The 27,593-nt window shown below is 37.6% G+C and overlaps 1 protein-coding gene across 6 annotated transcripts in view; it reads right to left on the bottom strand.

The window, feature by feature from the left end:
- Positions 1-4,703: 4,703 nt before the first annotated feature.
- Positions 4,704-27,593, bottom strand: part of LOC131946853 (nuclear hormone receptor HR96) — a 102,170-nt gene continuing 79,280 nt past the window's right edge. For 4 of the 6 annotated variants that reach the window (XM_059307826.1, XM_059307827.1, XM_059307828.1 and 1 more), the window contains 4 exons: positions 11,991-12,170; positions 11,340-11,481; positions 9,541-10,361; positions 4,704-9,291 (listed from right to left, as the gene is read on the bottom strand). In XM_059307826.1, the coding sequence (XP_059163809.1) occupies positions 8,788-9,291; positions 9,541-10,361; positions 11,340-11,481; positions 11,991-12,170 (1,647 nt within the window). In that variant the 3' untranslated portion in view covers positions 4,704-8,787. Of the gene's footprint in view, positions 9,292-9,540; positions 10,362-11,339; positions 11,482-11,990; positions 12,171-18,853; positions 18,928-27,593 lie in introns of those variants that run through there. The other 2 variants (XM_059307829.1, XM_059307825.1) reach the window with 2 other exon arrangements.

Here is a 27,593-nt window from a genome sequence, read left to right as displayed (position 1 = left end):
ATTAGGAAGAGTAACATCAACATAAGTAATTCTGAAATTAAGCAGAGCAGTAGTGTAGGACTTGAGGAAATGACATATAGGGCCTACCTGTGTAAAGTTGAGATATGTAAATGCCGGTTTATTATTCACACTTAGAATCTATATATTTTTAGTTTTATGTAACCAAGGTGAATAATTCTGTATGGAGATGTAAGTTTAAGGATTTGTTTTCATTTTTTATTTGTATTAGGAATTCAAGTGATGTTTCCTTGAATATGAAAGATTGGCCAGGTCTTTATTTGTGCTGTTGCTTTTAAAACATATATATATATATATATATATATATATATATATATATATATATATATATATATATATATATATTTGTAACGTCAAATGAAGATCAATAAATGTATTACCTGGGTGTTACTAAGTTTCATTTTTAGTTTAATATTGGTGTTGTTTAGATGTTAGTTAGTTTTGCTCAGGTCTATAAGACCCCTTTGTCACCACGCAAAGGTGCACGGATTTGAGAGAATAATGGTCAATACCATCTTACCATAGGTCTCTCTTCCCATTGGGGAACCCCCCCCCCCTCCCTAATATATATATATATATATATATATATATATATATATATATATATATATATATATATATATATATATATATAATTCTCTTCTTGGAGACGTTAGAAAACACCATTGAAGCTGTAAGCGCGCCTAGCAGTCCCCTTTTTTCCTCTCTAGGCATATCGCAACCACCCCCACCCCCACATGGTCTGGTGAGCTGTGGTTCACGCTAAATGTTTACAATTGTAGAGCCGGGTTTCGTGACGGCTATTAGAGGCAGATAATTTGTTTTGAAACTATTTTAAACTTAGGGGAGGTAACATAGAGGAGGCTGCTTTCAAGGGGGTGGGGGAGGAGTGTTTTAGTGTTTTAAAGCAAATATTTTCGGTGACAGCATTGGTACTGTCGAATTCACAAATTATGAATTACTAAAAAGTAGAAAATAAAACTAAATAGCGGCGTGTTATACGCCGCGGGTCGGCTCGTTCATTTTAACATGACAAGGTAAGCGTCACACAACCAACGCATGTACTGAACAAAACACAATGGCCAGCATTGTTATAAATGAGTCCATTGTTGATGCTAGTGGGTTATCCGCCCCCTCCCTCCCATCCCACACCTGAACTAGGACAGTGTAACCCGATATGAAGAAATCCCCGCCCCACCTAGAGATCTGCAGGCTAGGGGAAGTACCGGTCGCCAGTCTTTGACCTTAGTCTGACCCAACTCACCTGGGATGCGAATTGGGGAAAAGCTGGGTGGTGAGGGCCAGAGAGATAGGACAGTTGTTTTGTAAAGTGGTAGGGCTGGCCCCTAAGGCTTGCCACGATTGAGATTCAAGATTACTATGTTATTCAAGACTAAAGTATCAACCATTGAAATTAAGAAGCTGAAATTGCGTTTGTGTTTTTCTGGAACCTCTCACTGCAGTTATCAGTACCAACCATATTTATGACGTCATAACAAGCATGTAGTCTGGGTATAAGAAGAGCTATGGTGGTTGATATATTTTTGCATTCGTTCGGTGAAAGCTTTCAGAAATTAGATCTCCAAACACATTTCATAAACTTATCTTTTTATAAAGATACATAGAGAAATTAAGTTTTATTTATACATCATTTATACATACTCTAGAACTTCTCCAATTATATCTACATTATTAAACACATGAACTTTTTAATGCAGTGCTCAATGAACCTTACGCCAAACCAGTTTAAAAGTTCGAGTTTTGTAACTACAACTAGGCAAGCAAAATGTACATAATTTAAATAATCTACACCAACAACCAAGCATTTACCTAACTACCCATCTATATATTCACTCAGCAACCTACCCACTTACCCACATAAACAAAATTTCTGTTTGCGCATTTTTCCGTTGCGCATCTTCCCGGGAACCTTTGTATATATAAGACGTCTCGGCTGTCACCAGTCGCTTGGACCTTATTGCTCCCCTTACAAGGGTAGTAGCCAACGCTGCATTGTCTATTTGCTGTTTCATCTTGTTGCGCGTGGACATCTCTTTCTGTATTGACTATATCATCACGTTTTCATCAAGGGGCTGTCACATAAGATAGTAACACATTTTACGATTTTAGGTAACTAAAAAGAGGGTAGATTGTTTTCTTTATCGGCCTTATCGCCTTTCTGCAACTTGTTCTGATTGATACCAGGCTGTTCTCAATGTCGACCTTAAACCCTTATAAAATGCTATACAATCAAGAGCCGAGCAATATATTTAATATTACTTTATATTATTGATCTATCAATCAACCAATCAAAAAACTCGACGCACCATTGCTGTGTTACTATATGATCTATTTCTCAAGAGCCAGGAATGTAACAAATGTCATCTACATAAATAAAAAAAAATTTGAACAGAAGTAGAATAAAAAAATCTCTGTTAACAATCACAAATCAACTAAAACACAAGGACAGCCAAGCACTTAAGATGACTAACACATCAAATGTTTGACACCTTGGATCAGCTCTAGGCCGGAAGTTGTAGTCTGGTAAACCCCAGGCCTGTACACAACAAGTGGTTTACTCTAAAACATGGACTAACGGCTACAACATAACCAGGAAACAATTTAGTCATCTCAAATCAAATTCAGCGAAATCAAAATTTTAAAAGGTAAACAACTGTCTATAAGTTTTAAATTATTAAATTATTATCTGAAAAATGATTAAAATTATTTTATTCTGATAAAAGTTTAATTATTTGCTTGGTTTGTTAACATAATAGAAAACTAACTATGTAATAAACTTAATGAGAATCACTGAAGCAATGTAACAATAATCAGGGGAAATACATTTTCAGTAGGTTGACCATGTGATTTGTATGATTACATGTACATCCAATTTTTGTGGAGATTTTACTTTGAGCAGGCCCTATTGTCACACCACTGAACAATCAGATGATGTTACACTACCGACCAATCAAATGATGTTACACTACCGACCAATCAAAACGCCACTGATTAATCAGATAATGTATAGCTAGTGACTAATCAGAAGCTGAAAGGCTACTGACCAATCATGCTGTAACATCTAACCAATCAAAACAGGCCTTGTTTTCAGTAGTTTGTCTATAAAGGCTAATTTACAATTCATTATAACTTTCATTTTTAAAATAAAAAACAAACAACAACCCAACAATATAACCAGTGTAGTTAATGAATCAGCCAAGAATTATTATTTTTTTTACAATGACAGAGGGGTGGGGGGTTATCTATAGATACAATCCTCACAACAAAACAAATGTGTATATGCCATTTCTTGGTGTATTCACGTTACCACTGGGCTATCAAACAAGACATAGACACACCAAAATATCAGTCAAAAAATTGATAACAGGATAAATAGATGTAAATAAATTAGTACATTTTCAATAGGATTAATACTACACAATGAAAAAAAATGTATCTTTCTCAATAAGAGGCATACAGATGAAAGAGAACAATCAACATTATGAAATTGAGCAATTCAAGTGCTATAAGGTAAACAACAGATATGCTTATACCAAATAACTAATAAAAAACAGACAAATCACGATATACTACAGCAAATGATTCCCATTTCATAAAGTGCATTAGTAACTTAGTATTGTATGAAAATAGATTAGTCTAGGTATAAAGGTATGTTTAAACCTACAGTCACATATTTCATTGACAGATAATGTTTATAGGAGAGCCCTATTTCTTCATATGATTTCTATAGGACAATTAAAAAAATCTATTTTCAAAGCATGTCATGCCAGATATAAAATAGTAGCGTTTAAACTAAGATTATGATAATTCTTTTTACAATGTCATACATTCTATTTCTTAAAAGTTTTAAATTCAGGCATTTGTAAGGGAAGTAACTTTAAATAAAAAGCAAACCAAAAACCTGAAAATATTTTCAAACAAGTGCTTTTAAGTCAAAACAACTGAAATGTTTTATTTATTAGTTATTGGAAATTACTATTAATAATTAATTTAGCCCCTGAATTGTTTTATTTATTAGTTATTGGAAATTAATGTTATTGAAATAGTTTTGCCCCCAATACAACAACATAAAATATTCTTCGACTAAAATATGAGCAGTGAAGCAAAGAGCCAAGCCATCTCCAGTTACATTAGCCAGTATAATGAAGCCACAAATGTGCAGTGCTTTACTCCTTGTGTGGTTCAGACAATGTATCACAACATGAGCTTCAAGAACATTCCAGAGGAAAGCACTTAGATGATAAACAGAACAAGAAAACAATCTTTCTTATAGTTTTAGTCAATCAAAACAATTTTAGTCAATCAAAACAATTTTAGTCAATCAAAACAATTTTAGTCAATCAAAACAATTTTAGTTGATCAAAACAAATTTAGTTGATCAAAACAATTTTAGTTGATCAAAACAATTTTAATTGATCAAAACAAATTTAGTTGATCAAAACTATTTTAGTTGATCAAAACAAATTTAGTTGATCAAAACAATTTTAGTCAATCAAAACAAATGTATTTGATCAAAACAAATTTATTTGATCAAAAGAAATTTATTTGATCAAAACAATTTTAGTTGATTAAAACAATTTTAGTTGATTAAAACAATTTTACTTGATCAAAACAAATTTAGTCAATCAAAAAAAATTTATTTGATCAAAACAATTTTAGTTGATCAAAAAAGTTTACAGTTTTAAAAAAAAAAATCAAGTTTAAGCTGATGAAACAGTTTCACTATCTGATAAAAGTTTACTTGACACTAACCAGTTTTTGATGTACTGAATTAAAAGACAGGCTCGGCTACTTTATGTATTGAACCAGCATCACATGTGTGTTACGCTAAAATTTACAAGCAAATGATACATTCATATTCTTATTCGTTTGCTATGAGTTTATAAGAAAAGAGAAATATTTTTCTATGTATGTGGTTATGAAATAATCGAACCTAAGAAAATTTTTTAAATTGTTCTATTTTATACCCTCATTCGGTGAATTATAGTTGGAAAAATGCTTGAAACTTTATGTAAAAAATTATAAAAGTGTTTGCCCAAGAAATAGTCAGTAGTCTAAAATAGCAACCATTTACGTGTAATTATTTTCAGCTGAGAAGTGATGACTAAACTTATGTGCTTATTCTCTGTGGTGATATAAAAATTAACAAGGGACAATTCTAAGAATAAATGTACATACAGATTGCCATTTTGTTAATTGCCATGCTAAAAAAAAAAAAAACAAGGTTCAAGAGAGTTCAGTTTTCTATCACAGTTTAAAGGCTGAAAAATTCTGTCGAACATTCTTTAAAGGTTAACACAGAGTTTTAAATTTTTTTTTGTACACCAAAATAATATTTAAAAATGTTAACATGCTTTATTGTATACCAAAATAATATATTGAAAATGTTAAAAATTAGTCTCCCTTTATTAAAAATTGTAAATACCAATTATCTTTCCAAAATAAATAAAGTTTTTTAAAACACACCAACAAAGAACTGAATTGTTGCAGGAAGGTTTCAATTTAGGCTTGACAAAATACATCAGCACTAAAACCAACTCCCTCAATAAACAGTACATTAACAGTAACAAGGTATAATCTCATCTAGAACAAATCTGACACCTCTAAAACAGTGTATAAAAATTAAATGTAAATAATGTGTAGTCACTTTAGCAAAACAAAATGATGGGTTATACAGGAGGCAATGTATATTAGTTAAAAAGATGTTTTCCATATCAAATCTAACACAGCCTATCTACAAAATGACACCAACATGTTCAGTAAATTCAATACTTCAACAATAACCACTGTCAACAAATTAAAAATAACAAATTTACATGAAAACATTAAAAACTTGGCTACAGATAGTATAGGAACAAATATTAGAACAGTAACAAAATTGTTATATCATTTCAAATGAAAACAGTACAGCTAGCATGATTTAATGAGATTTTTTTTTCCAGATATTTTTTATACCAAGAAAAAAATGTTATCCAGTTTAAATGTGTTGACAAAAAAATGGAGAAACAGACCAATCAAACCTGACACCATCTAGTGTAAGAAATTGCTGATTCATTCTTAGTGTTATAGTGTAAAAGCTGTTTTCTTCATTCTAATTTGAATCAATAAAAAATTATGAATATGAATTAGGACCCGCTAGTTATAGTAAAATGTGAAAAGTTTAATAACAAAATGAAGCAGAAAGCAATGACACACTTTAGTTAAACAAAAAGATAAGTTAGCAAGTAGTGAATAAAACAAATATTTAACTTTTTACAATGCTACAGTTAATGTGTACAGTAAATTTTTTAAAAGAACTGAATGATTTCACTTTAAAAATTTAATAATTTATTAATAGGCTGAAGTAAGGAAAAAGTTGATTGGAGAAAAAAAAAATGATTTTTTTGAGCAGTTGATGAGATGAGCAGGGTAAATTGGTCTCTGATGTAGCACTGTAAACAGAGGGTGTTGCCATGGATACTTTCCAAAAACAACTGCCTTGACTTGTAATTTTTTTTTCTCTTGCTATTATTTACAGACACAACCACAATATTAAAGTTAGACAAGACAGTAACATAAGAGATCAAAGTTGTGATGTTTTTAACATACAGGAGGGATGAACCGCACCGAGATTTGTGCATGAAAACATCAAACGTATCAAGCCAATGCATAATTAACATAATATGATGTAGGCAAAACTACATGACATAAATACCGGTATATTGAAAGCCATACCACAGTTATAAGTTAAACAACGTGGTGAGGGGAAATAACATCTTATAGACATTTATAGATTATCTCATTGTACAGGTTTAGTCATTAATCTTTGAGGTATAAGATGCAACATTTATGTACAATTAATAATTAATCAATGTTTTATTTTATAAAGATGGCATGGAGGTTTGGCTGTGAAAGCTTTAAGAACTGAGTTCAGGCGAAGAGTTGAATCATTTGGAGTCAAATGTTTTAACTAAGGGACCCTGGGATAGGTAAACTTTAGGATAAGTTTCATCTAACTAATGCATTGTAAAATGTATGGGAAAGGTTTTATTGAACTGGATTACACCTTTTAGCAAGCATGTCACACATTGCAGTGTTTTAACAGCTTCTACCTTCCTACAGGAAAGTTAAGGATAGATTAGGAACCCAAACAGCTAGTTCTCTCTTCATTCATTAGGCACTGAAAATGTATGGCACAGAACTTCACCTTTCTACAGCACTAAACCATAACAAACTTTATTTGACATCTCTTCAATGTTTACAACCAAAAAAAAATCTAAACTTGTTAGTAGAGTTTTGTCAACTCATTTTCTTGACCTTCACTGTTGAACCACTAGGAATGACCAGCACTACTCATAAAAGTATTTTAAAATTAATTTCTTTTTAACGATAACATCACTAAAAATATTAGCCAATGTTATCAGACTTGACAGAATCAGAATTAAATCCATGTTATATTGTTACGAGCTAAAAATTTTAAATATTTTTTCTTAAAGTAGGTAACAATGTTTGAAACTTGGATGGGAAAAATATTGCCAAAATGAATACATTGACCAGTTTGGAGTTTAGAAAAATTTCTTGATGTAGCTCTACAGATTCACTGATTTAACTAATAGGGTGGCAGTGAGGTTTGTGAATATCTCAGCGAAAGGAAAGGCAAACCAATGCACAGCCAATGTATGTGGCACTACTCATTAATATCAAACCATGTGGCTATGCAGTTTATAACAGACAACAGTGGGTACCTCACGTCATACATACCACTTTGGCAAGCACCAATAAACATACAATAATTTTTAGAAATTGGGTTAAAACCTTAACTTATATAGATTTATAAATGTGTTTTTAGTCAAAAGTCTGATTACATTGAATGAGTTAAAGGTTGTCCATCTTAAAATTTATGATAATGTATTTAATTAATAATATAGTAAAATATTAAGTGTTATTTCTTAGTTCATGCAAATGTTAGCAAACTATAATAAAAGGGGGTTAGAAAAAATGGTTAAATATGAAGATTGGAACAACATAAAAAAAATTGGATGACAAAACCCTTATGGATATTATGGGACCTATATAAAGCATGACTGAGGTAAGGACCTACATAAAGCATGACTGAGGTATAGACCTACACAATACATGACTGAGGTAAGGACCTACACAGTGATATCAAAATCTAGATTTCTTGCTCTAGTCCACCACAGCATTGCGCACTGTCTGCATCAAATGCATGGCTACAGTACATGGTCACTCCATAGGCTGTTGATACTGGACTGTAGGCTTACAGAGAGAAGAGCCAGACATAAAATCTCGGATTTAAAAAAAACAACAACCAACTACCTAAAACACAAACCCTTTTTAGCACAAACATTAAAAGCTGTCAAATCACTTTAAGGCATTAATAAACTCGATCCATATAGTTCGGATGTCCTTGGGCAAGAATTATGCACTTTATACATCACTGCAAGGTCTTGAAAAAAGTTTGAAATGTCACATGACCAAATAGTTTTTAAAAATGTATCTTCGTAGTTTTTTTTTTTTTAAACAGAAAAAAAAACTGAAACAACAGAAGAGGTAAACGAGGTTGGTGTATGCTGCGGCAACCAAACCCACTTCAATGTAGGATCCCCCGGGGATATCAGCGCCCCTGGGACGACACATCTGAGTATTTCACAGCTCAACATGGTTTTATTTGTACAAAAGCAGGCTAAACTTGAGACTGTTTCCGTTAGAAATATCAAAAAGCCAAATTTTCCCCTATGTCTGGTGGTCTCATCTGTTCAGATCAAACACCTCGACCAGCAGGGGTTCTAGATTTGTTATGTCCAAATGCGACGCCATTTGACAGCTTTCCTGACCCAAGTTCCGTACGTCCTGTAACTTCTCCAGAAGTTTGGGGTACACGGCGTTAGCTTTGGCGACCGTATGCACGGACTCGAGGTAAGCTTTCAGCCACATGGAGTGCCGCTTTTGGCTTTGCATAACCTGCTTGGTCTCCACCAGATGGGCCCTGTCAGGGGACATGAGTTCTATGATAAACAGCAGCATGAGCACCGTTCTATCCTTGCCAGAAACTTCTAGAAGTTGTCTAACAAATGTGATGTGCTGGATGAACATTGAGCTGCCCAAGGTGCTGTTGATGACTGACGAGTCCACCTTGCCTTCTAATTTAGGGGCGTCGGGGTTTGAGCCTTGTAGCATTTTAAATTTAAATCCATTGCTCTTCGAGTCAAATCCCATTGCTGAGCGCAGGACGAACATTTCCATTATACCGCCCTGGAAAAAATATTTTAACCATTAGAGGTCTAGAATAAAGAGTTTATTATTATTTTTATTATTAAAAAAATTTTATTTTTATTTTTCAGGAAAACCAAAATTTTGAATATTAACTAAGCAAGTGAGTTAACAAAACCTTTTTTCAGTTTTACTCTTTAATTTACTTTAACCACAAATTTACTTAAGCTTGATTAAACTGTGTTAATTTATCTGAATAAATTATCTAAATGAAGACAAATGTGCATGTACCTTGAGTAAATGAATCTGGTCAGTCTGTGACAGGCTCTTGAATTCTGGGATATGCTTCGCAAATCTAATCAGACGTCGTATAAAGATGTCAGTCATGTTGAAGAGCTGACTGGCTGTCTTGGGTTTCTCCGTCAACTTGGGGACCTGGTCTGGGGTATAAGCAGCTTCAAATATCTCGTCGTAGATCTTACTCAGCTCCTTGAGGCTGCTGTCTATCTGTGGGTGCAGGGGGATGCTGTAGTCCTCGTTCTCTTCCACTGGATCCGAGATCTCAGACTTGACGAACGAGCTGTTAGTGAGTTCGTCGGACGAGCAGACGGTCTCGCTCAGCGGGTTGACACTGTTGGAAGCGCTTCCATAGTAGTAGTCGTCCTCGTCGGAGGAGTACTCAACTTTAGGGATCTTGGTGACAGGCTCCAGGGTGTGGGTGCGCAGGTGTGGTAGAGGGGGGTTCGGCATCAGCGGCGCCATGTGGTGTGGGATATGTGATGGGGGGGAGCTTGTTGACGTGGGGGAAGCGGAGCCGTCAAAGCTCATGTAGTGGCGCTTGAGTGGGGAGGTTGAAGAAGAGCGGGAGTCGTAGTAGGGGTTGAGTGTCATGAAATCACTGTCACCGCCGTTCTGGCCGGTGGACATGAGGTGGGGGTGGCGGGGGAGAGGGAGCTGCCCGGGGTGGAGGTAGGACATCCCGCTGTCCTCGCCCATCAGATCGTTTGATGTGGAGGAGCAGGGCTGGATCTCAGAGTTGGAGCCTCCGCCAGGGGACTGCTGAAGCTGGCGCGTCTGCTGGCGCTGTCTACGTTTCACTAACTGGTCTTCATCTGCACAATTCAACAACATTTAGTTAGCAGTTGATTCCATAAATATTTCACAAAACAGATAGATAAAACTTAAATAATCAAATCTATAACTGGAAAGTTTATATTCATTAAAGAAACGTGGGCCTTATCTTAACATTGCTACATGAATATTAATATATGATAAAAACAAAAAAATATGGATAAAATATATTTTGCCCTAATTAATTTTTTCCTAGCTTCTTAAAAATTACCCACACTGCAAAAAAGATGTAACTTAACATTTTCCCATTGTTTTTAAAATACTTCAATTTTTCCTCTAAAAGCATAGATTAGATTAAATATTAAAAAAAATTAAATACTGTTTAGACAGTCTCTATATGTGCCATTGTGTTAAAAAAATTCCATTTTGCCAATGCCTTTAAAAATAAAAATCTAAAGCTAACAAAATCATCTCTACTGGAAAATTGCAGGAAGTAAGCAAAAAAAAAAAAAAGGCAGCTCAAGTGTTATGACCTCGATATATGATTTAACAATTTGATTTGGCCACACAATGGAGCAAACAGAGTAAATATTTTCTGGGTATTTTGTTCCGGTCTTCAAGAATTTATGTTGTTGTAAATAAATGACAGTGTAATTATATTTTGATTTTTATATTTTAGCATCAACCCTAGGGACTTCTTGGTTGAATGATAGAGCATTGGCTGCTAGCCCTAATTTTTTAATTCGGATCTTGGTTTGGACTAGTGATGGTGGAACATCCCTGAGTCCACCCAGCTCTGATGGGTACCTAACTTACGCTGAGGAAAGTAAAGGTAGTATGGCATAATGCTGACCACACCATCCCTTCATATGCCAAGATCAACAAACTTACCAACTTTATCTACCTAATGGATTGCTAGGTCTAAAGAGGATTCTTTATTTTTTGTTATCATCAACCCTGAACCAGATTTAAAATTTTTATTTTATTTTATTGAAGGTTAAAAAAAAAAAAAAACTTACTTAAGATCCATTCTTTTTTCATCCCAATAGAAAAACACTTTTTTAACCGGCATCCAGAACAGAACTTGCGTGTGTGCGCGTCCAGTTTACAATTTCCTTCAAAGCTACAGGTAAAGGGCTGGAATGGAGAAGGTAAAAACGTCTGTTTCAAAGGGAAAAAATGGCCTTGGTTAGAGTTACGTTTCCTTGATTGATTAGTCAAGTGAGTTACGTTTCCTGATAAATTTTTGTGTTGAGTATAGTATTGTAAAACCAATTGGTTTATAGCTTTTGAATGTCAAAATAGTTATGGCTTATACAAGGTATTAAGTATTATGTGGTAAAAAGTATATATTGTTTACTACTTATTATCCAGTGCATTAAAAGTATATCATAGAATAAAAATTAACTATAATCAATTAAGTGCTAACATTTATTTATATTAATTATATATCTCACAAAAGTTTCTAAAAAAAAAAAACAAAAAAAAACAAACCCCAGTTTATAGTAGTTTTATACTCCACAAAAACTTTGTAAGTTAATGAATTAAATGTAAACCTAGGCTGTTAATGAGCATGTCTGTGTAACTTAAATGATACTTCACAAAAACTTTGTAAGTTAATTAATTAAATGTAAACCTAGGCTGTTAATGAACATGTCTGTGTAACTGACCTTAGCCTTGAGAGCATTTCTCCTGAAGAAAGCCTTGCAGGACTCGCAACTGATGGCGTCAAAGTTGTACCCCAGGGCCCTATCCCCACACACCCCACAGAACAGCATGGTGCCATCTTTAGGCTTGGGGCGTCTTTTTTGTTCCCTCTTGGACTGGGAGCCTGACTTGGGAGGGGGGCTCTGTGGAGGAGAGAAGAAGACTGTAATCATAGGGCCAGGGGTTGTAAGGGGGATCATGTACAGATTCATGTACAGACATCAACAATTACCATAGGGCCAGGGGTTGTAAGGGGGATCATGTACAGACATCAACAATTACCATAGGGCCAGGGGTTGTAAGGGGGGTCATGTACAGACATCAACAATTACCATAGGGCCAGGGGTTGTAAGGGGGGTCATGTACAGACATCAACAATTACCATAGGGCCAGGGGTTGTAAGGAGGATCATGTACAGATTCATGTACAGACATCAACAGTGACCAAAGGATAAACAGATTAATATAGAGAAAACTACTGTCTACAGAAACTTAGATTTAACAGTTTTTTAAAAACAGATTAACTGCATCAATAGCGTAAGAGTTTTTAGGATCGGTCGATAAACAAAAACAAAACAACTGTGTTACGGCCAAGGCTAAACAGGTTTTGTAAGGGATTAGTGTAATACTAGATGACATCAGACACCGCCTGTAATGTCAACATGTCATTCATCTTTTGAACCCTGCAGGAACAGGAACGTAAACAGGAGTAGAAAGGTATATAAAATGTCAAGAATGTCCATCACTGTTTGTTTACTACACAAGGTAAATAAACAAGCACAAGTGATGAATCAGCCTGAAGCTGGTCAGGGAGGTCAAATGTCAATGTATCAGCTTGTCATTAATCAAGTGGGTACTAGGAAGTTGGGCTGTTAAATGGACACTCAACTTGTTTGGCTACACACTGTCAACACACACAGTGATCACACAGAGTAACAACACACACACATACAGTAACAACACACACAATGATGATACACAGTGTCAACACACACACTAACAACACACACAGTAACAACACACAGTGATGATGCACACAGTGTCAACACACACACTAACAACACACACACTAACAACACACACAGTAACAACACACACAGTGATCACACTCAGTGTCAACACACACACACTAACAATAATATAGTGATACACATAGTACACACACTAATAACACACAGTGTCAACACATACAGTGATGACACATACTAATAACACACACAGTAACAACACACACATGAAACTAGCACATGGCCACACAGTGACAACACACACATATGAATCTAGGTCAGTTCACCACAAGTAGAACAGCAACCTACACATGCTACTAGTCAACGTGCTTTATCTGAACTAAAAACTACCTGTAATGATTACTAGTCGACCTGCATTACCTGAACTAAAAACTACCTGTAAGGATTACTAGTGGACCTGCATTACCTTCAGCTCATCAAGATAAAAACACATAGTTTAAGGCCTACTTAAAACAAAATCAGGACAGATAGTACATGAAGCTAGATCCCTGCCCCCATGTTACTGGATCAAATGTATGCTTCCATCAACTGTCAAGATAAACATGTACTGAGGTAGAACATTAGCTTTTATTTTGGCTGAGAAAGACTAATGTGACCATTATTTTGGTAAAAGATAGACATATGTGACCATTATTTTGGCTAAAGATAGATAAATGTGACCATTATTTTGGCTAAGAAAGACATATGTGACCATTATTTTGGCTAAAGATAGACAAATGTGACCATTATTTTGGCTGAGAAAGACAAATGTGACCATTATTTTGGTAAAAGATAGACAAATGTGACCATTATTTTGGCTAAAGATAGACAAATGTGACCATTATTTTGGCTAAAGATAGACATATGTGACCATTATTTTGGCTAAAGATAGACAAATGTGACCATTATTTTGGCTGAGAAAGACAAATGTGACCATTATTTTGGCTAAAGATAGACAAATGTGACCATTATTTTGGCTAAAGATAGACACATGTGACCATTATTTTGGTAAAAGATAGACAAATGTGACCATTACTTTGAATGTTCTTTGACTACGTGAGGAAGATGCGTACGCTTGTCCCAGGTTTGACCTCATGACATGACCCCGCTAACCAGGTCAACATGGACAGACCAAAGCTGGCATTAACCTACTCACGTGCCCACTGTTTTAATCCACACTCGTCCTCGACACACAGCCCATCCCCCCCCCCCCTCCCCCCCCCCCCCCAACACCTTAGCAAACACACCTGTCTGACGCAAACAATCAACAAGCATCTCCACAACGAGTAAATCTAACCACAGCGTATGTTCAACATCCCAGGCAATAGGTGTAGACTAGATCGGTGAGTGGAGAAAAAAAAACAACTGCTGTTGGTAGTGGCTGGGAGAAATGGGGTCACATGGACAGCAGTACATGAAAGTCACTAGCCCAGTTGCAACGATGGGGCGGGGATCAGGTGGGGGAGGGGGTGCGGCTTTTTTTTAAAGTTAAAAATACATTACTACTGGGGAGATGGGACAGAACGGTGAATTTGTGCGGAAAAATGTAATATGAAGGGGGGGGGTATAGGAAAAAATAAGGGGAGGTAGGGAAAACGTGACGGATTGCTGTATTGATGGGGTTGGGGGGGGGGGGGGAAGGGGGTAGTAATAACCAGAGAAGCTGTAGAGGAGTGGGAGGGGGAAGGATGGACCAGCAACAGGCAACAGGGCTGGAGATCGATAGCTCGATACTCGCGTACATCAGTCGATATGAGCTGTGGTGAGCGAGAGTGGCTTGACTTCCTGATCGTGAATCTCTGGGGTTACAGTGGGCTGGTGGTCCACCATAGTGGGATGGTGGTCCACACAGTGGATTTGTGGTCCACACAGTGGGCTGGTGGTCCACCATAGTGGGCGGTTGGACCACCACAGTGGGCTGTTGGAACACCACAGTAGGCTGGTGTATACAGTGGGCTGTTGGACCACTACCGTGTTAACAGTGTGCTGTTGGTCCACCACAGTGGTCTGGTGTATACAGTGGGCTGTTGGACAACCACCGTGGGCTGGTGTACCACCGTGATAACAGTGGGCTGTTGGACCATCATAGTGATTGATAACAGTGGACCACAACATTGGTAAAAATATTATTAGACGAAACAGGCCCATGAATGGAGTAGATCTCTGTATTGATCAATGGCGATGCTCACGTCACTATCAATATATATATATATATATATATATATATATATATATATATATATATATATATATATATATATATATATATATATATAAAATTGGTGACATGTGATGTGACACTTAAGTGGTGACACAAACTTAGTGGTGACGCGAACTTAGCGGTGACTTAACTTTTTAAGGTAGCCAAACAGTAGCCCAACATAATCTAATATAGACTAGATCAGTGGTTCCCAACCTTTTTCGAGTGGCGACCCCCTTTTATAAAAAGTAAGTGACCCGCGACCCCCATAGAATTAAAAAGCCGAAATTAGTATGGAAAGTAATAAGCACTAAAATAAGATTTTCTAGTAGACTTTTAATATGAACTACTCTTGATAACTGTTTTAATAGCATGAGTAAAATTGCATACTATTCACTAAACCTGCGTGGTTTAGTTTTTAATTTTAAAAAAATTTTGTTAACGCCAACCTATGTCATTATAATTATCTTAATTTTGTTTTTAATCGAAGAATAGTGTTGAAAATATATTCTCGAAAAGTCAATCAATTTTACGTTTGGGTATGAATGGTGAATACTACACCAAAATTGTGTCTGCAGTTTTTCATCTTACTCGGAATCATTCTGCAAATCAAAGAATTCATCTTGTAATTCATCGGGAATGCTGGAAACATTAAGGGAAGAAGAGAATGGGTAATGCGTAAATGCAGATTCTTCTTTTTTCAGCTCAGAGAAATAGCGATGCAGTTCATTTTCAAGAGATTCAAGATGCCCAGAAATCGCTTCTTTCAAAATTTTAATTATCTCACAATCAGATTCATCTACCACACAGCAGAGTTTCTCAAATTTACAATATTTCCAAGATTTATTTTCTTTACCGATTTTACAGCTTTGATAAAAATGCCCCGAGATTATCATGGAAAGTTATAATATTGTTCATTCCCCCTGAAGCTTCAGGTTAAGCTAATCTTGATGTTCGAACACATCTGCTAGGTATGATACTCTCTCCAGCCACTCTATGTTGTTTTAAGTATATCAAAAAGTCTTGTTTCCTTTGCACTTCCAAGAACAATTTGATTTCAGATTTCAATTCAAAAACACAATTTACAACATTTCGTTTGACAGCCAGCGTACTGTAGTGTAGAAGAGCAGAACCTCGTGATCTATAATAATGTTTTTGCTCAGCTCTTTCAACAGTGTTTCTTCCAGACTTTTTTTCTCCGGGGGGGCATTTGAAATCTTCGGGGGGGGGGGGGGGGGGCGGTAAACTTTCTCCGGGGGGGGGGGGCGGACACTGTTAAAAGTATATATTTTCTATATAAATTATATAAATTTCATTTCGTTCGGGGGGGGGGGGGGGGCGGTAAAAAATTTTCGGGGGGGGGGGGGGGGGGGGGTTTCGCCCCTCGAAGAGATGCCTGGAAGAAACTCTGTCTTTGAAGGTTCCAGATTTTATATAATTTACGACTTATACTAGCAATGGACTCTTGATGTCGATTGGTTAGGGCAGTGGTTAAGGAACTAAATCTTTTCTGTTTTCTGAAAGCCCGATTTTGAGCTAAACATAGAAGGCGCACCATCCGTACAAACCCCCACAGCCGGTCTAACCCATTTTAATCATCCCGTTTAAAAAAAAACGTATTTATTTTCTCCATGCTATCTTCACCAAATAGCAACTCTTCTTTGTTATCATCCGCATGAATATAGACACCGACCAGCAACTGCCAACACGAACTCACGTCTGTTGATTTATCAACTTGGAAAGCAAACAATGTTGAAAGCTTAATTTCAATAAAAATGTGTTATTTAACATTTACGTACATGCAGCGTTTGATGAGATTTTCTATTTTTTTTTTTTTTTTGCTTGGTATTTTCTATCGCGACTTCATTTGATGCTTGCACTAATGCAGGTGAAAACTTCCTGTTCGATCAAGTCTCTGACGTTTACAACTAGCTTCTTACCGACGAACGAACTCCATATATTTTTTGGTGTGTTCCGAATGACTCATCTCAAATGACGTTTTAGTTTTGAAGATTTCATAGATTCGTGACTGAGAACAACTTTGTACAGTGCGCTTTGTTTTTTCCCACGTTTTCTTTAACTTGCTTTCTCTGTTTGTGTGTTTGTTTGTCTTTCCAATCAAATCTTGCGATCGAAATTTCTGGCACTTCCCAGTTAGCTAGCGCGCTGAAATTTTCAGGGAAGCTTTCTTTTGGATGACCATTGAATATTCAATTGTTATTATTACTAAATTGATCAATGGAAACATTTTATTGAGCATTTTAGACCGCTATATAATCTATATATATAATTCTCCTCTGCTAGCCATTACAAAAAAAACCAGCGACGCGTACCTCGCGCGCAGTGAAGCGAACGATCACATGTCGCCACAGGCTTAGGGGCAGAGAATTTAGCTTGAACCGAGTTTAAACTTACAGGAGGTAGGCCAGTTTGGGGGAGACGATATGGTCGAGTGGTTGGGCACACGATTGCTATCCCACTCGACACGGGTTCAAATCTATGTGTTCTAGTCAGTAACGTATTCAAACAACGTGTTTTTTACGAGTTGTCTTTTTACGAGTTGTCTTTTTACGAGTTGTCTTTTTACGAGTTGTCTTCGTTTACCCAAAAAAAGTGAAAAGATAAAATCGATAGCAAGATTTTAATGCAAACAAACAGACAAAGACTAAAAAGTAGAAAATAATAATCATTAAAAAAGTTTTAAAAAACCCACGTTTTCTGATTGAACTAAAAAGTAGAAAATAAATGCTATAGGCCCTACATCACAATAATGCAAGCGATCACTCTACTATAAGCGAGCAAAAACGTGGGGCGCCGTGATTTTCTTACAGTTTCTAATACTGTTGACTCTCTACAAGCTCCCTAATAAAAGTCAATAGTATTATCTAATCAATAGTAATATAACTTTTACTTCGGCGCCCCACGTTTTTGATCGCTTATAGTAGAGTGATCGCTTGCATTATTGTGATGTAGGGCCTATAGCATTTATTTTCTACTTTTTAGTTCAATCAGAAAACGTGGGTTTTTTAAAACTTTTTTAATGATTATTATTCTCTATTACATTTCCAGTGATGTTAATGAAGCCGAATTTCAAAAATTCTTCTAAATATTTATGTTTTAATTCAAATTACTAAGGTTTAGTATACCAGTTGGCGACCCCCCAGAAAGACCTTCGCGACCCCCAGGGGGGTCGCGACCCCCAGGTTGGGAACCCGTGGACTAGATCTACGTAATATCATAGGCCATAGACACATGTAGTAGTAAATTGTTGGCCAAAATAAGCATTTTAGTTTAGGTCTCCAAAACGAATCAGACCAAATCTTTATGAATTTAGTAGTAAAATAAATACCGAAAATGGTCGATAAAATTAAAGTGTAAAAATTCGGGAATTAAATATAAAAATAAATAAACAGAGCAACGAGATGCAATGACGTTACTAGATCTAGAGCTAGATCTACGTACATCGGGGGGGGGGGGGGTCTAAGAATATAAAATAAAAACTTTGACTATATGGATCAATAGAATTCGGCGAGCAGAAGCTGATGTAACTAAGCTAAAATGTTTTAGTAAGCAAATACACGACGACTAGTGAGTATTTGAGTAGGTAAGGCTGTACTTACGAGACTATCGTTGCTGTAGTATGTTATAACCATCTCGTTAAAACGCTGTTTACACTGGGCAACACACGAATAAATGGCGCAGAGCCCGCTAGTCGTCCCGCTCTCGTCTGCTCGCCTCACTCGCGCGCTGGCGACAACACAAGGCCAGCTACATTTGGCTTGGTCCGATTTCTAGACACTGGGGTTTTAGGGGGGTGGGGGAGGGAGGGGGATAGGTGACGTTGACCTGGCAAAGCCAGTGGCTGGTGGAATTGAGGGCGGGGTGGGGAGGCGAGGGGGTAGTTTTGTGTGTGTGGGGGGGCCTTGATGATGATGACCCAAGATGTTTTGACTGGGTGTGCAAAGATATTTTTTAAAATAAAATAAAATAAATTTAATTTTTTTTTAAAAATCCACGCGCCATTAGGAGACGCTAATGGCATAAAAACATCTTGTCACAATTAGTGGTCTTTCTAAACACCGGGGTAATTTGCCGATTACTGGGCAGTTTTTTATTTAATTTTTTTTTACAGGAAGAGTGGCTAGACAGACAGATACCGCACAATACGTTTTTCCTTACGACCTTATCATTCACTACATTATGATTGATTGGAAATCTGAAAATACAGATTTACTTGATTCAAACTATTTAAAAAAAAGTTAATTCAATAAAAATGCAGCCATGTCCACACACACGCGTTTTTGTATTTAAAAAAAAAAAGGTATCGCGATAACGTCTTTGAACCAATTAGGGTTAGGTTTAGAGTTATCGGCCATGCTGGTAAAAAGAATACTGAATATGCATGTATCGCTAGTAGATAAGTACCTATTTTTGTTCTATTTTTGTTTAACTGTCATCATACACAATATTACAAGTTAATGTACCTGGTAATATGGGTTTGGGGTGGAGGGTCGGGGAATGTGGGTAGGTAGATAAGTCATGGATGTGTCACTGAAGTTCAAGGTTAGATTAATAGACAAGACTAAGAGAAAACTTGGTTTGCCTTCACGTTGACACCTTACGGTCATGGGCACCCAACATCGAGCACTTTCATGTTGTCTAACCGTAGCAAGCCATCAAGTACTTTAGAAAGCCCTCAAGTACTTTCATGTTGACGTAAAGAGCCGATAGTCTAAACATCGCAATAGCCTGATGTAGACCTTACATCCTCACACCTAGCTGTAAACATCCAAACAGCTAGTTTAAAACAGCCCAAACACCAAACTTTTAACAGCTAGTTTAAAACTGCCCAAACACCAAACTTTTAACAGCCCAACAACTACTCTAAAACAGCCAAACAGCCAGCTGCAAACATCCAAACAGCTAGTTTAAAACTGCCCAAACACCAAACTTTTAACAGCCCAACAACTACTCTAAAACAGCCAAACAGCCAGCTGCAAACATCCAAACAGCTAGTTTAAAACTGCCCAAACACCAAACTTTTAACAGCCCAACAACTACTCTAAAACAGCCAAACAGCCAGCTGCAAACATCCAAACAGCTAGTTTAAAACTGCCCAAACACCAAACTTTTAACAGCCCAACAACTACTCTAAAACAGCCAAACAGCCAGCTGCAAACATCCAAACAGCTAGTTTAAAACTGCCCAAACACCAAACTTTTTAAAGCCCAACAGCTAGTCTAACAGCCAGCTGTATACAGCCCAATAACTAATCTAAAACAGCCCAAACACCAAACTTTAAACAGCCCAACAGCTAGTCTAAAACAGTCCAACAGCCAGCTGTATACAAGGGAAGAAATTCGCCCCACTTTCCATCCTATCTGCGCTACTAGTTGCTTGCAGTGCTATCCTTGACCTTCATAACAAATGCACATGTTCTAGATGTGCATTCTAGAGAAGTGCATGGACTAGTGCGGTCAAACTGAAAGACTGGCACAATTAGCGCGTTTTGTTTTACACAGTTTTTGTGTGTGTCCTTGAACACCAATTTATTTAATCACTATCAGCCCGTTTTGTTTTATACAGTTTGTGTGTGTGTCCTTGAACTCAAATTTATTTATTCACAATCAGCCCCAGTTCTGTTTCTCTCAATTGTTTTTTTACATCTCATTGAACTCTAATTTACATTTAGTCATCTTTAGCCTCTGTTCTGTTTTATTCATTAAAAAAAAAGAGTTCAAGGACATTTTAATTTTTTTTTTTAAATCAGAACAGGGATTAATTATAACTAAATAAATTTTAGTTCAGGAGCATTTTTAAAAATTTAGTCATTTATTTAGTTTTAAAAAAAAATGTCCTTGAACTCCACTGTATTTAGCAGGCCCCACATGTAACATAAATAAAGCATGCCATGTTATTAGATTAGCCGTACAGTCCACGAGGATTTTGCTATCTCAACGTTTTTAATTGCCATCACATGTTTAGTCACATGTACACAGTGGCGTCGCTAGCCTGGGGGATGGCAACGGCGGGATGCGGGAAGTGGTGGGTGGGGTGGAGATACGTAAAACAATATGAACTCTAAGGGGGTCATCCATAAATGACGTCACGTATCAGCCAAAACCCCACTTTCAAATATATTTTTTTAAAACATGGCTTTCTTTTTCAAATACTTTTATCAGCTCGCTCAAAATGGATTACATGAATCGATTTCTATTAAAACTGTCCAAGCAAAAAAAAAAAACAACAGCCTTCTAAACACGCCAAATAACAGCTGAAATTCAATTTTTTACATTCCTATTTCAAATGCGTGTTGTCGAACTTCCTGAACCCCCCCCCCCCCCCCCATCCGCCCTCCCCCGTCGCAAAATTCTGAACCCTCCAACCCACCCCGTCCCTCTTATAATTTGATGGTAATATACAAAACACAACTGACCGGTGGAATAAAAATGATTTTGTGCAAATAATTACAAGCGGTTTGAAATAATCGAAATTTTAATAATGTCAGCTTTGTAAGACGCATATTCGATAGGATCAGAATTCAACTCGCTTCTTGTTTAAAAATAAATAATTTGTCCCATAGGTAGGCAAGGTGACACCCCCATATCCACATTTTGATAACACACCTGTCACATAAGGAGACAAGGTGTCACCCAATATCCACATTTTGATAACACACCTGTCACATAAGGAGACAAGGTGACACCCAATATTCACATTTTGATAACACACCTGTCACATAAGGAGGCAAGGTGACACCCAATATTCACATTTTGATAACACACCTGTCACATAAGGAGGCAAGGTGTCACCCAATATCCACATTTTGATAACACACCTGTCACATAAGGAGACAAGGTGACACCCAATATTCACATTTTGATAACACACCTGTCACATAAGTAGACAAGGTGTCACCCAATATCCACATTTTGATAACACACCTGTCACATAAGTAGACAAGGTGTCACCCAATATCCACATTTTGATAACACACCTGTCACATAAGGAGACAAGGTGACACCCAATATTCACATTTTGATAACACACCTGTCACATAAGGAGGCAAGGTGACACCCAATATCCACATTTTGATAACACACCTGTCACATAAGTAGGCAAGGTGTCACCCAATATCCACATTTTGATAACACACCTGTCACATAAGGAGACAAGGTGTCACCCAATATTCACATTTTGATAACACACCTGTCACATAAGTAGACAAGGTGTCACCCAATATCCACATTTTGATAACACACCTGTCACATAAGGAGACAAGGTGTCGCCCAATATTCACATTTTGATAACACACCTAACTCCTTTCTGTTTGAAGATACGGCTACTAAAGAGAAAAAAAAAGAACTAAAAAAAAATTCGCCATCTTCACTCTAGAAACAAGCCGAAAATAACTAGCTACGTCATTTGACGTCACTGCGACGCATGACACAATCTAATGAAGATACAGCGGATACATCAAGGAATGATTAGGACACCGGCGTTTACTGGGGGGGGGGGGGGGATGTAATATTGGAGCAAAAATGTGTTTGTTCACAATGATTAAAATAACGCCATGTCTTTAAAAAAAAAAGAAAATTGCAAAGAAATCAACAATCGTATTTCGTATGACGGAAATTAAAGCCTTTTCATGCGGGAACATCAGATAGCAGTAAAGCCTTTCATTTGAAATACATTTTTTCCATGGCAACAAATAAGAATAGAACTCATTAACGAGTCGTAGCGAGCCTACATCCATCCCCCCTCCCACCTTTGCCCCGGTGCTACTTCCGCCTAATGACACGACCCAATTGTCATTTTAACCCACACTTCATAAATTCAGCTTTAATTAAAAATAATGTTTTAAAAATAAAACCTACAGTAAAAAAAAATGTGCCTGGTTTTTTTAAATCTTATTTTATAGCCCAAAACAAAAATCATTATTCGCCATTTTGGATGGAACGGGAACGGCGCGCGGAATACCACTGGGGCACGAGAGCGGCCATGTTGATGACGTCAGTAGAAAAACGAGTAGGATCCGGCGCGCTGAGTGCTGTTCCTGACCTACCTCTGTGAACTGGTGGACTTCTCTCTAGACGATTTCTCGGCTTTGTAGGACAAACACAGCGGCCCATTTTTTTTTAAAAAGCAGAACCAGTTCCAGAAAGGTGGGTGGGGGGAGGGGAGGTGTGAACTGGGTGAACGACTGAACCTTCGGCAGCATTGATCATCGAATGAGTACTCAAAGTTGGGGAGTAGGAAGAAAAAAAAAAGAGGCCAAACGAGAAAAAAAAAGTGGAACAAGCAAAAATAGTTTCAGGTACTGGTTGTTAGAAAAAAAAAATAATCGCTAGCAAATGTTAAGCAAATAGTAGGGGGAGTGACTATAGCCACTGTACTATAGGGGGGTAAACATAGAAGAGGTGAATGTTCTAGAACCTAAACATGACTGTGGTCTAAGCACGAATCATTGCTGGTATCGTTGCCTCATGTCATGGATGGTATCGTTGGATTATGTCATGGATGGTATAGTTGGATTATGTCATGGATGGTATTGTTGGATTATGTCATGGATGTATTGTTGGATTATGTCATGGATGGTATAGTTGGATTATGTCATGGATGGTATAGTTGGATTATGTCATGGATGGTATCGTTGCCTCATGTCATGGATGGTATTGTTGGATTATGTCATGGATGGTATAGTTGGATTATGTCATGGATGGTATTGTTGGATTATGTCATGGATGGTATAGTTGGATTATGTCATGGATGGTATTGTTGGATTATGTCATGGATGGTATCGTTGGATTATGTCATGGATGGTATCGTTGGATTATGTCATGGATGGTATCGTTGGATGTCATGGATGGTATCGTTAGATGATGTCATGGATGGTATCGTTGGCTCATGACAAGGATGGTATAGTTGTCTCATGTCATAGATGGTATAGTTGGCTAATGTCATGGATGGTATCGTTGGATCATGACAAGGATGGTATAGTTGTCTCATGTCATAGATGGTATAGTTGGCTAATGTCATGGATGGTATCGTTGGATCATGACAAGGATGGTATAGTTGTCTCATGTCATAGATGGTATAGTTGGCTAATGTCATGGATGGTATCGTTGGATCATATTATCGATGTTATCATTTAAATTTCCCAGGATTAATACATATATTTAACCTATTCATAATGTCAATTATATCAGCTGTCAATTATATCAGCTATTTGGCTTACAATATTACTGACTTGAGTAGGTCAAGGTGCTCATGTAGAGCAATAGCAGTATGGATTTCTCAACCAGAGTCGTGGGGGGGGGGGGGGTTAGGATTGGGGCCAGGGGTAAACTAAACAATAACTTGAGTGTGTCTAGGTTGGGATATAGACCCGGGATAACCTAAACAGTAACTTGAGTGTGTCTAGGTTGGGATATAGACCCGGGATAACCTAAACAGTAACTTGAGTGTGTCTAGGTTGGGATATAGACCCAGGATAGCCTAAACAGTAACTTGAGTGTGTCTAGGTTGGGATATAGACCCAGGATAGCCTCAACAATAACTTGAGTGTGTCTAGGTTGGGATATAGACCCAGGATAGCCTAAACAGTAACTTGAGTGTGTCTAGGTTGGGATATAGACCCAGGATAGCCTCAACAATAACTTGAATGTGTCTAGGTTGGGATATAGACCCGGGATAGCCTAAACAGTAACTTGAGTGTGTCTAGGTTGGGATATAGACCCAGGATAGCCTCAACAATAACTTGAGTGTGTCTAGGTTGGGATATAGACCCAGGATAGCCTAAACAGTAACTTGAGTGTGTCTAGGTTGGGATATAGACACAGGATAGCCTAAACAGTAGCTTGAATGTGTCTAGTTTGGGATATAGACCCGGGATAGCCTAAACAGTAGCTTGAGTGTGTCTAGTTTGGGATATAGACCCGGGATAGCCTAAACAATAACTTGAATAAATCTTCACTTGAAAATAAACATACACCCCGATAAGACAGACATAGCTGTACCTCGACAAACTGTTTGTTAGAGAAACAAAAAACGAGAGAGAGAATCCGTGTATAAAATGTCAAATTCAATAAAAGACGTATCCAATTTAAAATTTGTCAAGCAACAGTAACCATAACAATGTGAAACACAAACAAGATGATGGTGTGGTATGCGGGTGTGATCAGATTCAGCCGGGCGTGTCAACAGCGCCAGCCACATATCAGATGGTATCTCAGCAGCATAGGTTTCACAGCGGCATGTTTAAGGCGTTCATCTTAGCCCGGGGGGGGGGGGCACACGGGGGACAACAGTATAGTTAATAATAGATCGTAATAAATAACAGTGGGGGGGGGGGGCAGGGAGGACAACAGTATGGGTGCTAATATATAGTAATATATAAATGTGGGGACAACAAGAGAAAACAAATAAGGAGGGGGTGGTGTATCCCCCGCCGTCTGCATCAATATCATGTGCAAAATCTGATCGTTTTATAGCATGGGGTGAGGGGCGGGGAATCTATGCTAACAGGGTGGGGGAGGGGCAAGGAAATCTATGCCGTCACGTGGTCAACATTAGGGTCAACATTCGATCGTGCACTGCCGCGTTAAGAGAACAACATAAAAGAGGGGTAACCCGCACTAACCATGGCAAAAATGACGGCGCATTTTATATTTATAGGCTAGATGTTTCCAGAACATAAGCAATGCAGGTATTGAATCTGGTTCGATACCCCCAACAGAGACGGCCTAGTTTACTTTGGAATAAGACCAGCAACACCGTTACAAATACAAGGGTACGGCGTTCATCGATTCGTTACTATAACAGCGCGCCTCTAGCCGAATGCGTAACGTAAATTTTCTTTACACGGGTGATACCTGGCTGGCACCCCCGTGTGTTGCGACACGGTCCACTGACCACGGGACTAGAGTACACGTAGCCACAGTAATCAACAGCACGTTAGAAAACACTTGCCTCTACCAGGCATCCTTTTTTTTTGGGGGGGGGGGGGCTTCCCGCGAAGCAGATCTAACCCCACCCCCAGAACGAAAAATAATTTATATAAAAAATATTTTAAAAGTATCCGCCCTCCCTCGGAAAATGTAGCCCCCCCCCCCCACCTCCGAAAGTTTCAAGTACCCCCCCCCCCCTCTACAGCGGAGAAAAAAGTCTGAAAGAGACACCGCTTGCGACCCCCACAACGCCAACATAGATTACTACAATGAAGATTACAATGATTGCGTAGTATAGATAAAGCAAGGACATGTTTACTTTGTTATAGAACACTAGACACAATTTGCATATGAAGTTTATTGATCTGTTTTTTTTTTCACTTAAGCCCTTAATAACTTCAGAGGTTGAGAGACAACGTTTTAACATGGGTAGGGCCGTGGGGCTATTTGAATGGGACATAATGCCTGTGGAGCTATTTGAATGGGACAAGATGTACGGACGGTAGAATCTATTTGACAAATGTCTTCTGTTCTTAAAACTACAAATCTGTTGTTTCGTTTTTCTAAGCTTAGGGCTAATCCAAATCTGTTTTATTTATTTATTTATGAGTTGCTCCCCCCCCCCACCCGCTCCCGCCGTATAACGGTATCTGCCGCTGCTGTGGGCGGGGCCTGTGCACGCAGCACATTCGTCTGCCACCAACACGAAGGCGGGGAGGGCAAACCAAGCGAGACGGATTCACGTGACGTAATTCAGAAACTGGGGCAAGCTCACAAACTTGCCGGATATTTTTTTTGAAACAAGTGGCGACATCTGCAGAACGCAAGGGCCGGTAACACGGAGTAATAACCTCAGTTGAATGGACAAAAAAACAGCCATTGAATTGAATTGAAGAAAAAAAAACACACGCCTTCTAAACAGCAGCTGAGCTGGGTAACAGAATAAAGTATGGGAGATAAACACACCTGTGTATTGCAACATACAGTAAACACATAGGTGGGTGGACTAGTGTAGGGATACGTTAAATAAAGCGTGGTAAACAGGTTGTGACTAATTTAATTTTGGGATTTGAATCGGGGGAGGGAAACGACTTGCAATTTTTTAAAAAAATTACAAATAATCAAAGACTGTTGATTAGAACAATTTTATAGCGGAAAGACTTTTCGATAGTTCCACGTCCCATCAAACTTATGAGTAAAAAATTTTGTAAATTAAAATATACACAATACAGGCCATATCAATTTCGTTGTTGGTGGTGTCTAAAGGTTCTATTGTTTAAATATATGTATTCATTTTGTAAAATATCTTGGCTGGTTCTAAAGGCTTAAAAAGTAAATATTACATGTATCCATTTGTATTTAGAAAAAAATTCTTTTTAAAAGCTTATTTAATAAATTCAATCTATTTGGG

This window comes from Physella acuta, unplaced genomic scaffold, assembly GCF_028476545.2.
Source record: "Physella acuta isolate Inbredline_101_S28 unplaced genomic scaffold, ASM2847654v3 ptg000573l, whole genome shotgun sequence".
Taxonomy (NCBI): domain Eukaryota; kingdom Metazoa; phylum Mollusca; class Gastropoda; family Physidae; genus Physella; species Physella acuta.
The sequence above is the reverse complement of the archived record's forward strand: the minus strand, read 5'-3'. Positions and strand labels throughout refer to the sequence as shown.